This window comes from Chionomys nivalis, chromosome 20, assembly GCF_950005125.1.
Source record: "Chionomys nivalis chromosome 20, mChiNiv1.1, whole genome shotgun sequence".
Lineage (NCBI taxonomy): Eukaryota > Metazoa > Chordata > Mammalia > Rodentia > Cricetidae > Chionomys > Chionomys nivalis.
The window spans coordinates 35,601,125-35,616,743 of NC_080105.1; the positions used below are offsets into that span (position 1 = coordinate 35,601,125).

At 40.5% G+C, this 15,619-nt stretch overlaps 2 protein-coding genes across 2 annotated transcripts in view; both read right to left on the reverse strand.

The window, feature by feature from the left end:
• Nucleotides 1-740: 740 nt before the first annotated feature.
• On the reverse strand, nucleotides 741-2,963 carry LOC130862625 (disintegrin and metalloproteinase domain-containing protein 25-like). The gene has a single exon (XM_057752336.1). The coding sequence runs from the start codon at nucleotides 2,961-2,963 to the stop codon at nucleotides 741-743; it is 2,223 nt and encodes a 740-aa protein (XP_057608319.1).
• An 89-nt stretch (nucleotides 2,964-3,052) lies between these two features.
• Nucleotides 3,053-15,619, reverse strand: part of LOC130862626 (disintegrin and metalloproteinase domain-containing protein 24-like) — a 31,514-nt gene continuing 18,947 nt past the window's right edge. The window contains exon 4 of the mRNA XM_057752337.1: nucleotides 3,053-3,066. Within this exon, the coding sequence (XP_057608320.1) occupies nucleotides 3,053-3,066 (14 nt within the window). The remainder of the gene's footprint in view (nucleotides 3,067-15,619) is intronic.

Here is a 15,619-nt window from a genome sequence, read left to right on the forward strand (position 1 = left end):
GTTTTGTATCTCTGGAGATGACAATACTGTTGCTTCAGCTAGCAGCTGAACTAGCAGCGACCACTGTCCACTCTATGAACCGCTATCAACACCACCTGACAGCCACTCCTGAGACAACTGAGTGAGGTCATCTAGAAGTCGCAAAGGCAGTGATACCTCCTGTTGCAGACACCTCCCTAGAACAGCTTTTAATGAATACGTGCTTATTCAGTGTGACAAAGTGCAAGGCTTTCTACACATGGTATAGGCCACATCCTGTAATCGAAGGTCAAAGATAGCTGCTGATGCCCACACAGGTGAGAACTGCCACGGAGGCAACACTAACAGGAACTTCAACTAAACAGTTCCTCAGGTTTCCAGTCTCCCCTTGACTCCCCTGTAGGAAGAGTCCGCTAGGGAAGACTTCCAGAGAGCAAACAGGATCCAAAGAATCCTGTTCTCCATATGACAAGAGGCGTAAAAAAAGGAGAGGCAGTCTGGAAATGAGAGAGGCAAAACCAAATACGCACTGGCAGGACCCCTGGGGTTGGCCTTTACTGAGAACACTGTAATATAGCGTGAAGTGACGACATCAGTTACATAATAGGACCAAACTTTTATTGAATGCTGAGTGTTTTTATCTTGAAATATCAAATATCTCTATGCTTTTGTTCCATGGATTCTTAAACAAGCGATGCTTCAAGGGCCAAGTTAACACTTGGTAAGACATGATGTTTTAAGGGTTTGGGGTTCCTTGGAAATTATGAGCTTTTGCTAGCAGTGCTGACATCACTGGATGTTTTGTCCTCTTCTGAAGTGGAAACACTGACTTTTTCACTCCTAGGAGATATTGCATACTTACTACAAAGCCAAATTAACACAGCAAATGAAACAATAACAAAAAGAATATAAATGATGAGTTTCCAATAATTTTTCTTGGGTTTCTCTACTTTTTTATAAGGAGGGCCACTGTCAACACTCCCTCCATTGCCACGTGAAAGGCAAAATGGTGGGTCCCACCCAAAGTTGCAGTGGCAATGGTGTAAATTATTGCAGACCCCTTTCAGATTGCAGGTCTCGGGTGAACAATCACTTACCCAAATTAATTTACTGACACACTTCCTATTAATGCACACATGCCCTGGACCGCATTCTGTGCCGTCTTTCACATGGCCAATGTCAGGTATTGTCATCCCCCAGTGGTAGTCAATTCCCCAACAGGTGACACCATTGAGGTAAGTCCAGTGAACAGTGGAATGTGCTTCCATAAAAGGAACAGCTTGCACATTCTCACACTGAACTCTCCCACAGAGGATGTCTGGGTCATTACATCTTAAGTATGTGTCTCTGAATATACCACAGTTGCCAAACCGGTCACCTTGGCTGTTGATTTCCCTGTAGCATCTCTGAGTCGCGCTCCTGGCTTCTTTGCCAAAGATTTGCCGACACTGTTCATCTCGGTTATGACATCTCTTTTCATAGCAGTAGCCACCATCTTTACAGGAGCTCCCATCGAGCAAATAGACATCATTAGGGCACTCGTGTGAATGTCCGTCACACCATTCTGGAAGGTCACATTCATTGTCCTGTTCTCTGCACACGGTGGCTGATGGCATGATCTGGCAATCTTTGCAGCAAAGTCCAAAAGCACAGGAAGCTCCAGCTCTGAGGGTACAGCCCCTCATACAACATGGATCTTTTATACACATTTCTGAAGATCCACAATCACACTGCTCTCCATCGTCAACTACACCATCCCCACAGACTTTTAATTTGTATTTGCTTACTGGCTTCTTTTCCTTGTGCATACAGTTGGCAGTAGCATAAACTGGCCAAAACTCAGCAAAACTGCAGTTACTGAATTTGTAGATGCCACTGTTTGTTTCAGCCATTAAGCAAGCTTCCTTCCCACAGGTACAATAGTCATTATCATGCGACATACCCAAATTATGACCCATTTCATGTGCTATAGTAAGTCCAAATTGAAAAATATTAGAGCCTATCAGAGATTCAACGCCACAATTAAGAGATGGAATACAAACAGTTCCAACATAGGCTAAGCCAAGATATATATCAAAATCATATAGCACAAAAAGATGTGCAATATCATTTGGAATTCGATTGTTAAGGGCGACAGTTTTCCAAGAACAAAAATATGTCAGGAAACCGTCTATGTCAGTTGCTGTCACCTGGTTTCCTTCATTCCACATCTCAACTCCAAATAAAACTACCTCAAGATCCAGTGGACGATAAATCATGTTTATCATGTCAACTATCATCAATATTTCCAGTAACACACGTGACAGATTGCTGTTTAGATAAAGAATTCGCTCATGGTCTACAACCAATGCCAGGTTAAGAAATCGCTTATGGGTCCACCAGCCTTCATAGCTGCTTTGCATCAGTGTGGGGTTATCATTCTCTTGAAGCTTCATTTGCCTTGCTATCTCTTCTTCTGTTAATGCACATCTCATGGGGCGTAGTTGTGTCTTCTCGCTGTCCATCTTGTAAACCAAATGTTCGAATGTAGATGAAAGGTTCTTGGGCTTGACTTCATATACTGTCCCATTTATCTGTAATATTCCATAAAAGCCCCCCAAACAGGTGGTAAGCGCCACTATTGATTCTGGATCTCCATCCACATAGCCATGGTAGTAGCAATTGTTCTGGACAAAGGGCTGGTCCTGGTGTAGAGCACCTTGTTCCGTGTAGGTGAATACAGAGAGGTGTCTAGACATTGAAAACTTCTTAGCTTTCATGTAGATAAAATGTCTCTGGCCCCCAAAGTGCAGGTTATAGGTCAGCCATCCCATAGCCTGCATTGTTCTGTTGCCTCTGACCCTTAACGGTATCATGACTTCTGGGAGGTTGATGTGTTGAGCATGCCCAGGCACGGGCCATGTTGAGAGAATGATCAAGATCTCTAGCATGAGTTGCAGATGACTTATCCTTGTGTGCACCACAGTCTCCCCCATAGCCAGCATGCCTACATAGACATCAAAGGAGAATGCCCTTGTCTTGGTTGCATGCAGTTCTGACTCTTAATGGTCTGTCTCCTGACTGAGTGGATGCGTTAGCGCAGCAAGTCTGAATGATAAAGAAAGCAGACATGAGTAGCTTAGTTATGGACAGGCCAAGGTAGAAGAGAAAGAGCCAGGTATCAGATTAAATGGATTAGTTATTGGTTTACAGTACAACTTCGCATCTGATTTGCATTTGACTTCTATTTAATTTTGTTGAAGTACAATCTAGAGGTATAAGTCAGAATTATAATCAACCACTGTTGTTACTTTCTGAATCTATATAAAGAACTCATGGATTTGACCTGTTGTTTTAAACATATGAGTTCACATACCTACAATAAATATTTAATGCTTAAGTTGTCAATATACCATGACCACATTTATCATATTTCTATGAAGCAATATTGATGTCTAGATATCAACTTGGAATACATACACAGTGTTCTTTCAATTTGCAACCATTAATTTTTCAGTAAATTTACTTAGGAGAGATCTGTAAACACTGTTCACATTACTTTTTAAGTATCAGTTTATCACACACAGAGACACACACAGAGAATCATCTCTGTACCGTAAACCATAACTTTATATATCTATCTTCACTTTTATGCACTTGAAAATGCCAAAGCATCACTGTCCAAAAGCCCATGATTTCAGAATTCTTAAGTCCTGGTGGGAAAGCTATTGGTGTCTTGTTACTAAATAAACCTGATATTTCTTTCTACTTGTGTTCTATGCTTGTGTTCATAGTCATTCAGTGCTGCCGTGAGCCTCAGAGAAGCTCCTGCTTGCAGTTTGTTCCTGGAAACATGATATTTAGGTAAGATAATCTGATACCTTAGTTGAAGGATAAATTCATTGTGAAATGTATTTAAAACACGTCGCATGCTTCTTTAATAATTTTTACTTGTTTTCATGTTGTTTCTTAATTTTATGAATTTTTTAACTCAAGACATAGGAACACAGATGAAAATTGACATTGTTATTTTTTCACATGTTGTTTTTATTATTGAATTTAAGTCAAAGTATATTAACTTGTAAAACCAAGAAGTTTTTACTGAATTCTTTTTTATTCAACATTGGAGTTTTAAATGAATTATTTTCCTGAATATTTGTTTTGTCACTAAATATACATATATGGGATCTTGTTTTCAGTCAAACACCAATCTCATTTTTAGAATAATCATGGTGCCTTGATGATTTGGATAAAGTCATCAAGGGCAAGATATTAGAGGCTTGCAAAGCTGAAAAGATGGCTTAGCACACGAGTTGATGGTGGGGCAAGCGTGAGGATTGAGTTTGCATCCCCGGAACTCATGTTTCTACATCAGGGGTGGTGATTTCTGTCTGTGAACCCAAAGCTAGCAAACAAGGCCGCACACCTGAATGAACAGAAGCAGAAACATTCCTGGGAGTTTTTGGCCACACAGTCTCACTACATTAGTAAGTACTGTGAGCATTAAAAGATCTATCCTGAAATAAGGTAAGGACAAGAAAGGCATCCAACATCTACCTGTGCCTATTCAAATGTGCTTTTATGTGTACTCACAAGTGAGCACAGGTGTACAGCACACACACGTTCACACATTCTAGGCTTACTGCAGAAAACGTTTCGGGAACATGGCAGAAAAGAGGAAGAGAAAAATTTCTGGCAGCGACATTTCTAAATTGTGAGTAACATCTGTAATACTATCATTTGTTTTCCACGTCTTTGTGATTTATTGTTGTTGTTATTTGGAGTTCTTAAGATAGGATTTCAGTATATGACTGTGAGAATTTGGTTTCATGGTCCTTTAGCCTGCAGCTGTCACACAAGGGCTAGGATTATAGACATGCACCATCATATTGCTTTCCATGCTCTGATGACAAACATTGATTTATTATTGATGTAAAACTCTCTTTTTTATTTTATAACATAATTCTTTATTGACTCTTTCAGAATTTTATACCATAAACCCAAATACTGCTCCCTTCCCAGTCCCTCTATATCTGTTCCTCACCCTTACAACATCTCACTCAAAAGAAATCCCCCCAAATTAATTTTTTAATTAATTTATTTATTTATTAAAGATTTCTGCCTCCTCCCCACCACCACCTCCCATTTTCCTCCCCCAATCAAGTCCCCCTCCCTCGTCAGCCCGAAGAGCAATCAGAGTTCCCTGCCCTGTGGGAAGTCCAAGGACCACCCACCTCCATTCCGGTCTAGTAAGGTGAGCATCCAAACTGCCTAGTACAAAGCCAGTACGTGCAGTAGGATCAGAAACCCATTGCCATTGTTCTTGAGTTCTCAGTAGTCCTCATTGTCCGCTATGTTCAGTGAGTCCGGTTTTATCCCATGCTTTTTCAGACCCAGGCCAGCTGGCCTTGGTGAGTTCCCGATAGAACATCCCCAATGTCTCAGTGCGTGGGTGCACCCCTCACGGTCCTGAGTTTCTTGTTCATGCTCTCTCTCCTTCTGCTCCTGATTTGGACCTTGAGATTTCAGTCCGGTGCTCCAGTGTGGGTCTCTGTCTCCTTTCATTACCTGATGAAGTTTAATATTCAGGAGGATGCCTATATGTTTTTCTTTGGATTCACCTTCTTATTTAGCTTCTCTAGAGATGCCTTATCATACAACAAAAGTATATGCTCAACTATGTTCATAGCAGCATTGTTTGTAATAGCCAGAACCTGGAAACAACCTATATGCCCTTCAATGGAAGAATGGATGAAGAAAGTATGGAATATATACCTATTAGAGAACTACTCAGCAGTAAAAAACAATGACTTCTTGAATTTTGCATGCAAATGGACGGAAATAGAAAACACTATCCTGAGTGAGGTAAGCCAGACCCAAAAAGAGGAACATGGGATGTACTCACTCATATTTGGTTTCTAGCCATAAATAAAGGACATTGAGCCTATAATTCGTGATGTAAAACTCTTAATAATTAACCAATATAAATTCATCATAATTTATCCTTTAAATGTTGCCATGCAATCTTCTCAAAGGAAAACAAAAGAAACACTCTGGATTGTCTTTGTTCTGCCTACGATATTTTATAAAATGGCTCAAATGCCATAGTTCCTGAGTGACTGTGACATCATTTATACCTTGTGCTGAATGATTCAGAAACCTTAAATCTGGCATTCGAAATCTTCTGTCCACTGTTTTTTTCCATAACCTCATCAAATTAATCCACCAATCCTTGTACTGCAGTTAATACCTAACATTTTTTTTTTCTGAAGCAGTGTCTAGTTCAGTGTTAGGCAAGAATAGCCACACATTCAAAATGTTTAGGATGCCCAGTCAAGCGAGTAGAGCAGAATAGGAAAGAAAATGGTTATAATCCTTTATATCTGACAAGGTCTGTGATACTGGGTAAGGATCACATTGTGTGGAATCATCGTCTAATTATTTGTCCTCCTATCCTTTATGGCTATGTTATTGAATGACTTACTGGCAGGTCAAGTAACAATGTCCATCATCTTTTCTAATGATAGCTTCTTTCATGCCTCATTTGAAACACAGATTATTTTTGAGGCTCTACACGACAAAGGGAATATTCATCCCCACCTTCCTTTTTTCTTTCACATGGTTGAGTTCTAGATTGAACTGTTTGGTAACAAGAAACTCTCCGGCTATAGAACCTGGCAACTGGCTAAGATTCTACTCTGCTCCTTTACCATCTCAACCAGCTTGCTTTCTATTGACTCCTCGGTATGAGTAATCAGATTTTCTATTATGCGTCAATAACTTTTCAAAATGAATTAATCTCATTTCTTTACTATCATTCTGCATTTCCTCCATAAGTCATATAATTATTATACCTTCTGTACTTTTGCTTATGTTGCCAACATGGCCTCAGCTTATTCTCACCCTATATGCAAAAGGCAAGCGTATAACTGTCTTCATTAAATGACATCATAGATCAAATGGACTTAACAGACAGCAACATAATAATCCACCTAAAGAGTACAGAATAAGTAACTTCTAAACATATATGATGTTTTCTCTAAGATAAATATTAGGACAAAATGGAAGTCTTAAGAAATATATGAAAACTGAAATAATTGTTTGTTTTCAATCTGATCACACACAATGAAGTGAAACCACAAAATACCGCATGAAACTATCAAACACACATACTCTGGAAAATTCAATAAAGATCACACTAAATGATGCCTGGGTTAAAGAAATCAAGGAACATCTAGAAATGAATGAAGATAAACACAGCATTAAAAGATGATCGAACGAAATTAAATCAGTCGTAAGAGAAAAGTATATGGAACCTTGTGCCTACGTTGACATATCACAGAGATCTCAAATAATATATATTTATGGACTTTGTAGAGCCAAGAACAAGCTGAACCCTAAATTAGTAGTTTAAAATAAATAATTCAGGGCAGAAATAAAAGAAAATACCAAAATTTAGTGAAGCAAACAGTTACATTTTTTTGAAAGATAAACAAGATCAACAACGTGTGAGCCACAATCCAAATTAATTAAATGAGAGATGAAAAGTGGATCATTATGACAGCCATGAATGAAATTCAGAACACCATTAGGATATATATTAATACAAACTTTCCATCAAGCTGGAAAATCTAAAAGAAATATAAAAGGATGATTTTCTAAAGGCATAAGACCTGCCAAAATAAACCAAGTAGACATCTTAGGCCACCAAGTAAAATCTCTAGTGCCAGGAATGGGTTACCTGGTGTGGAGTCATTTGCCAAACAAGTACAAAATTTCATGAGCTCTTGCTAAGGCTGCTAATGGCTTTTTACAACCTGATGATAAGGCCAGCTGCAGAGGACACACATGTTATCAAACATGGAGAGTTTAACTTGTGCCCAGTTAGAAGCTTCACCCTACTGATAGCGGTCATGGTGCTGGAAGGTACTCTCTTCATTACAGGAGAAAGGTAATCCTCGATATCACCCAGCTACCAACACTGGGACCTACCTCGGTAATTTACCTGCAAGATATACTTGTGTAAACATGTACAAATACCATGCAAGTAACCAAGTGCTATTTCTAAATTTTTACATTCGTTTTACACACCAGTCACAGTTCCCCCTCTCTCTCCTCCTCCCGCTCCCTCCACCTCTTCCCAACCCACCCCTCATCCACTCCTCAGAAAGGGTAAAGCATCCCATGGGGAGTCAACAATGCCTGGTAAGTTCAGTTGAGGTAGGAACAAAGCCCCCTTCTTCCCCCCCCCCCCACTCCTCAAGGTTGAGCCTATGGAGAGATCCACAGCTAAGCCCCAGTCCAGTCAAAGAGAGGGAGGGGGGATTTTGTAAGCAAGGGGGTCAAGAGTAGAACAGGAAACTCACAGAATCAGCTGATCTCAATTTGTGCTTTCTCACTGACTCTGGACCTACAGCTGGGGAGCCTGCATGGGATCTAAGTAGGCTCTCTGCATGGAGTGACAGTTGTATAGCCTGGTCTGTTTGTGGGAACCCTGGCAGTGGACTCATTCCAAATGCTTTTTAAAATTAGATTTAAAGTTCACTCCATGAGATGGAACAGACACAAGACACTGCTAAAGTGTCCAAGAACCTGATGTTAGACAGATAGGTCATGAACCTAGGAGATAATCTAATACTGTTGTTCTGACAAAGGACCATAGCAAGGAAATGACTCCTCTTGGCATACCGCTAGACCCATAAAATCAATGCCTTTCTTAATCCTCATCAGAGAAGATCCTTCCTGCAGTAGATGGGAATTAACACAATTGGAGAGTGTGAAGAAAGTGAGAGACTTTGGAGGACTTATTCCAAAATCAGATGTTTCTCTCTAACCCCTTTCCTCAAGGCTTAGGGATCTGTGTGGAAAACGAGTCAGAAAAACTCTAAGAGGTAGAAGTGATGGATGGATGACTTAACCAGTCAGGACATGGACACATATAAACTCACAGAGACTGCAGCAGCATGCACAAGGCTTGCACAGGTTCAATACAGATGGTGTCCCAGCACTGAGAAGGGAAAGTGAGCATGGGCTCACATCTGTACCCAAGAGTTATTTGTAATTGATACCTTCTTGGAAAGGGAGAAATAGTTTTCTCTAGTTCTGTGTCACTGGACATGTCAACCCCTTCCCACTGCAGTCCCCAAGCCCAGAAATAGTTGACCAACCAAAAATGAATTTCAAATTGATTTGCATGGGTGTGTGTGTGTGTGTGTGTGTATTTTGTTTCATTTTTGTTTTTTTTTAGGCATTTTTTTCTTTTGTTGGTTTTTGTTTTGATTTTAAATTTGTTAATTTTTTTTCTTGAAAGACAAGATGAGGAGGATCTTGAAGGTGTTGAGAGAAGGAAAATCATGATGAAATATATTGCATTCAAAACTTTTTAACAAAAAGATAAATAAATAAAATTAAGAAATAATTTAAAAAGAATATACCAAAACAATCATTCAATATGATTAAGTTAGTTTTATTCCACAGATGGCAGGAATGGTTCAACATCCAGAGGTCAATAATTATGATTTATCACCTAAATGGACTGAAGAAATGAAATTTTATGACTATCTCGAAAGGATTAAAGAAAAGCTTGTGACAAAAGTCAAAATTCCTTCACAATCAATAACTTGAAGAATATGGGACATACCTCAAGATAATAAAGGGGTCTATATTTCTAAGTCTATCTCTAACTATTTGTAATTAAATAATCATTCCCAGGTAACTGTATAAAGACAGCCTGTTAACCTCCAGGCAGATATACTAAGAACTTCACCCCATTTCCTCTGTTAGAGAAACAGTCCAGGGATCTAGATTCTCCAACTCAGTCCTGGGTGACCAAGGACAGAGGGGAGCGTGTTTCAGTCAGTGTTGGACCTGCTCTCCATCCCCTATCTGCATTATTCCTACGGGGAAGGCAGCCTTTCGCTGAGAATGTAGACAATCTAAATGAGGCTCGGTCATCTCTCTACAGCCTCATCACATTCAAATTCAAAATCAGTGAATTGTTGTATAGAGACCCTGTGTGCATTTGAGACAAGCCCCTTCAGAAACTATAGAACTCAGACATTTCAGCTTCACACAGAAGGTCCCATAAAATCCTCAAATTTACCAGATATTACTTGAAGATGACGATACATGATGCTAATGATAATCGCAATGACAACTAATAATACCCTGCTCATGAGTTTGGTGCTGTATCACAGCAAAAGACTTGGGCTTTCCCTGTCTCTCATTCCACATTCTCACCCTGACTGTGTTAAATCTCCACCCTGGAATCACATGTAGCCCTGAGTGGGTACTGCTGAACAGAGGCAGGCTGGGCTTGCTCTAATCATTTCAGATTGCTCTCCATGTTTGATATTTTTTTTAAATCTAAATATTCTCACCAGCACAGGGATCTGCTTCTTAATAATATTTTTTTTTTTTTTGGTTTTTCGAGACAGGGTTTCTCTGTGGTTTTGGAGCCTGTCCTGGAACTAGCTCTGTAGACCAGGCTGGTCTCGAACTCACAGAGATCCGCCTGCTTCTGCCTCCCGAGTGCTGGGATTAAAGGCGTGCGCCACCACCGCCCGGCAATAATATTTTTTGTAATGTATGATTATTGGTATTATTTCCACAGGAAACATGACAGTGAACCCTTCGGAATGTCTGCCCAGAATTAGAGTATTGCAATCTTCTTGACCCTATTTTCACATGTATGTGGCATGTGCAAATACATGTTTGTGTGTGAGCAATGCAATTGTGTGAATGTGCACATGCACACATGTGAGCATGTTCATGTGGAGACAGGAAAGCAACCTCTAGTGGCAGCCTCAGAAACTCTGCCCACTTCCCTGAAGACAAGGACTCTTGACCTGGTGTTCACCAGTTAGGATAGAATGGCCTTTGAGTGAACCCAGGAGTCTGCCTGTGTCTTCCTGCTCAGCACCAGGATCACATGCACCAGAGCCACCACACCTAGTCTTTTCCCATGGATTCTAGAGACCTCCGGTTCTCATAGTTGTCAGGCAGTCAGGCACTCTATGGATGGAGCAAGTTTTATAGCCGTGCATCCTATACTACACAAATAATGTAAGGAGTTTAATTGCTGCTGATAATACCTTCTGTGTAGAGACCTTTAAAAATTGCCTCCGGCAGCTAGCAACCACTGCCTACTCTATGAGCCACCCACGATGCCACCTTACAGCCACTCCTGGGACACCTGAGTGAGACGTTGCAAAGGCAGTGATCTCTTCTGCCACAGATCCCTCTGTGGTACAGGTTTTAATGAATACATGCTTGTCCAGTGTGACAGAGGGCAACGCTTTCTGTGGATGCACACATGGTGTAGGCCACATTCTGTAATCAAAGGCCAAAAGATAGCTGCTGATGCCACACAGGTGAGAACTGTCACGGAGGCAATACTGACAGGAACGTCAATTAAACAGTTCCCACAGGGTTTCCAATCTCTCCCCAACTCCCCTATAGAAAGATTCCACTAGGGAGGACTCCCAGTGAGCAAACAGGATCAAAGACTCCTGTTCCCTGTATGACAATCATCATAAAAAGGGGAGGTAGTCTCGAACTGAGAAAGGCAAAAGCAAAACACACTTGCAGGATCCCTGGGGTGGGTCCTTATTGAGAACACAGTAAGACAGTGTGAAGCACCAAAATTGCTAAAAGTAGAGAACATTAGTTATGAATACTGATGGTTCTGATCCTGCAGTATTAAATATCCCTAGGATGTTGTATTAGTGAATTCTGAAATACGCAATGCTTCATATGCTAAAATGGTAAGACACGGAAAACTTCCTAAGATTTGGTGCTGTGAAATTATAAACTGCTATTCCACCTCAAGTGCTCTTAGCTAGCTTTGAACTTTTCTTCCTCATTGGAAGTAGACACACTGCATTCTTCCCTTAATGATGATATTACATACCTATTTAAAAGCCATGTTAATGCAAAGAATAAAAATAACAAAGAGGATCAGAAAATCATTCACATTATTTTCCGTGTTTTCCTCTTTCCTCAGGGGGATAGCCACTGGCAACGCTCCTTCCACTGCCACATATGTGGGTGGGCGCCTCCTAAAAGCCAAATGTGAAGACCTCACAGAGTAACACTATCCTCTGCGATGGCTTTTCCTTAAGATGAGAAACAAAAGCAATGGTGTCCCCTCTCTTCTCTCCCACTCAACATGGTACCGGAAATCTTAGCCAGCAAAACTGGACAATAAATAGAAATAAAACCATCAAATTGGAAAGGGATAACTGAGGTTCTTGGTCCACTGACAGCATGATCACACAGGTGGGAAATTCCATCCAGGAAGCAATTAGATTTAAAAGATGAATTCCTCATTAGATCAAAGGGATCAGACAAGCATCTGACAAAGTAGAATCCTAGAAAAACATTGTGACTTTCTATAAGAAGGTAGGGATTATAGCAAAGGACTCAACGGATTTTGATACTTTCTTCCTCTAGTGAAATGTGTAATTATCAAAACCAAATTCCTTGTAGGGTGATAGTAGGGGATTTGAACTGCAGGAGAAAAAATGTACAAGCGAACTTGAAGAAAGTCTCTCAGATAGGACACACTTAAAATATAAGAAATAAGACAGGGAAATGTTGTCAACAGCCAGTCTTCCAGTTAAGTAACTACTTTTTTGTTTTATTTTTTTAAATAATCTTTTTTATTTTATGCACCAATCTCAGTTTCTTCTCCCACCTCCCCCCCCATTCACTCTTCAGAAAGGGTGAGGCCTCCCATGGAGTATCAACAAAATCTGTCACATCACTTGAGGCAGTACCAACCCCTACCTGCGCGCACACACACACACACGCACACACACACACACACACACACACACACACACACACACACATCTAGGCTCAGGAAGTTATCCCTCGGCTGCGGGAGCTCTTTCCACTCCTTCAGCCAATAGTCTTTAAGATACCAGCCCATTTGGTTGTGGTCTCTTATACTATAAATGCACCTGTAAATCCTGTGCTTGCTCTCTTGCTCCCAGCTCTCACTTCTGGCTGCTAGACTCTGTTCCTGTTCACCATTCTGCAGAGGATTGTGTTCTAGGATAGTGATCTGTAAGTCTCCCCTAAATAAATAACCCTTTATTATACGTAATTCTGAACTAGTGTGGGATTATTTTGTATCTTCCACCATCATCCCTCCATAGGTAATGGGCTCCAAAAAAGGATAAATTCTGATCCCACTGACAGTGGCCCCATCAACTGTCAAGTCACAAAACTGTCACCCACATTCAGGGGACCGAATTCAGTCCTATGCAGGTTCCCCAACTTTCAGTCCAGAGTCAGTGAGCTCCCACTAGCTTGGGTCAGCTGTTTATGTGGGTTTCCCTATCGTGTTCTTCACCCCTTTGCTCATTTTACCACTCCTGCCTCTCTATGACTGGACCCCAGGAACTTGGCCCTGTACTTAGTTGTTGATCTCTGCATCTGCTTCCATTCATTACTGGTTGAAGGTTCTGTGACGGCAATTAAGGTAGTCATCAATCTGATTGCAGGGGAAGTCCAGTTCAGGTACCCTCTCCACTATTGCTTAGATATTTAGCTGTGATCATCCTTGTGGATTCCTGGGATTTTCCCTAGTGCCAGGTTTCTCACTAAGCCCATAATGGCTCCCTCTATCAAGATATATCTTCCCTTGCTCTCCCTCTCTGACATTTCCCCCAATTTGACCTTCCTGATCCCTTATGGTTTCCTCCCCAGCTCCTTTTCTCCTCCATTCCCTTCTCCCCTTCACACTCCCCTTACACTCTCCACCCTTCCCCCATGCTCCCAATTTACTCAAAATACCTTGTCTATTTTACCTTCCCAAGGGGATCCATGTACATCTCTCTTAGGGTCCTCTTTGTTTCCTGGATTCTCTGGGCTTGTGGACTGTAGGCTGGTAATCTTTTGCTTTATGTCTAATATCAAATTATGAGTGAATACTTACTGTGTTTGCCTTTCTGGGTCTGGGTTACCATGTTCAGGCTAGTTTTCCTAGTACCATTCACTTGTACGCAAATTATATTCATCAAAATCATAGAAGAAAATTTTCCCGCCCTAAAGATGGATAAACTTATGAAAGCACAAGAAACTTACAGAAAACCAAATAGACTGGACCCCAACACATAATAGTCAAAACACTAAACATACAGAATAAAGAAAGAATATTAAGAGTTGCAAAGGAAAATAGCCAAATAACATATAAAGGCAGAACTATCAGAATTATACTCGACTTCTCAATAGAATCTCTGAAAGTCCAGAATGTTCAGTTAAGTAACTCTTCATCCTTATCTGCCCAACCTAAAGAATTATTATTATCATTTATAGTTATTACCTCTAAAAATCAATTGGATGGTTTATAATTCAGTGATAATATTATATATTATCTGTTGTATTTTGTACATTTTTGATATGAAAAGGTAAGAGGAATTATGGGGAGGTTTAAGTGATGAGAAGGATAGGAGGGTAGGACAGAGTAGGGTACAAGGGAGGGATAACCAGCACTAAATATGTTTGAAATGACCACATGGAAATCTATTATATTATATTGTATGTAATAGTAAATTTTTATATGTGAGTAAAAAAATGGAATTACCATATATAGTATATTGTGCTTATTCAAGAAGCTATAGGTTGCCAAATAAAAACTTCATTGTCAGGTATGGCAATAATGCCCTTAGGTTGGTCTTAAGAGTTCCACAGACCACCCAAACAATACAGGCTATTGTCATTGCTCTTGGTTGCTGTGGCGATTCAAATGAGAATGCTCCCCATAGGCTTTTATATTTTCATTCTGAGTCCCCAGTTGATGAACTGTTTGAATAATTAGAAGGTATGGCCTTGTTGGAGGATATGCCAGGCTTTTTCATTTGGGCCAACAACTAGCTCCCATATCATGACCAGGAGACTGTTTATTGGTTCTGAATGCTTGGCCTAGCCTCACTCTTTTCTGGCTAGCTCTTTTTACTTAGAAAGCTCTTTCTACCTACCATGTGCCTCAGGGCTTTTACCTTTGCTCAGCTCACTTTCTTTCTCTCTCTGTTCCTAGCTTCTTACCCTGGGTGTGTCCCTCTTTCTCTCTTACTGCTTCTCCCATTCTTTTTTCTCCTTTCTCTCTAGCCTAGATTTCTCCTCCTATTTATTCTCTCTCCCGGACAGCCCCACCTGTTCTTCCTTCTGCCTAGCAATTGGTTGGTGAGCTGTTTATTAGACCGATCACGTGCCTTAGGCAGGCAAGGTGAAACAGATGCAACACATCTTTACATAATTAAACAAAGACAGAATAAACAAATGTAACAGACCTTTACACTGTTAAAGTAATATTCTGCAGCATAAACAAATGAAATACATCTTTACCTCGTTAAAATAATATTCCACAAAAGAAGGAATGTTCCTGCTAATTTTACAAATCACTTATGCCTTGTTAACATCGAGCTGGCCAGTTTTATGTCAACTTGAAACAAGCTTAAGTCAACTAAAAAGAGGGAGTCTCAATTGAGAAAATCCACCCCCCCATAAGATTCATCTCTGGGAGTTTTCTTATTAGTGATTGATGGGGGAGGGACAGGCCATGGCATGTGGGGCCATCCCTGGGTGAGTAAACAAATCAGGCTGAGTAAACCATGAGGAACAAGCCAGTAAGCAGCACCCTGCTATGACTGTT

Bases quoted from the DNA above. Each gene is read 5' to 3' on its own strand.
- LOC130862625 (XM_057752336.1), bottom strand. From the start codon at position 2,963: ATGCTGGCTATGGGGGAGACTGTGGTGCACACAAGGATAAGTCATCTG.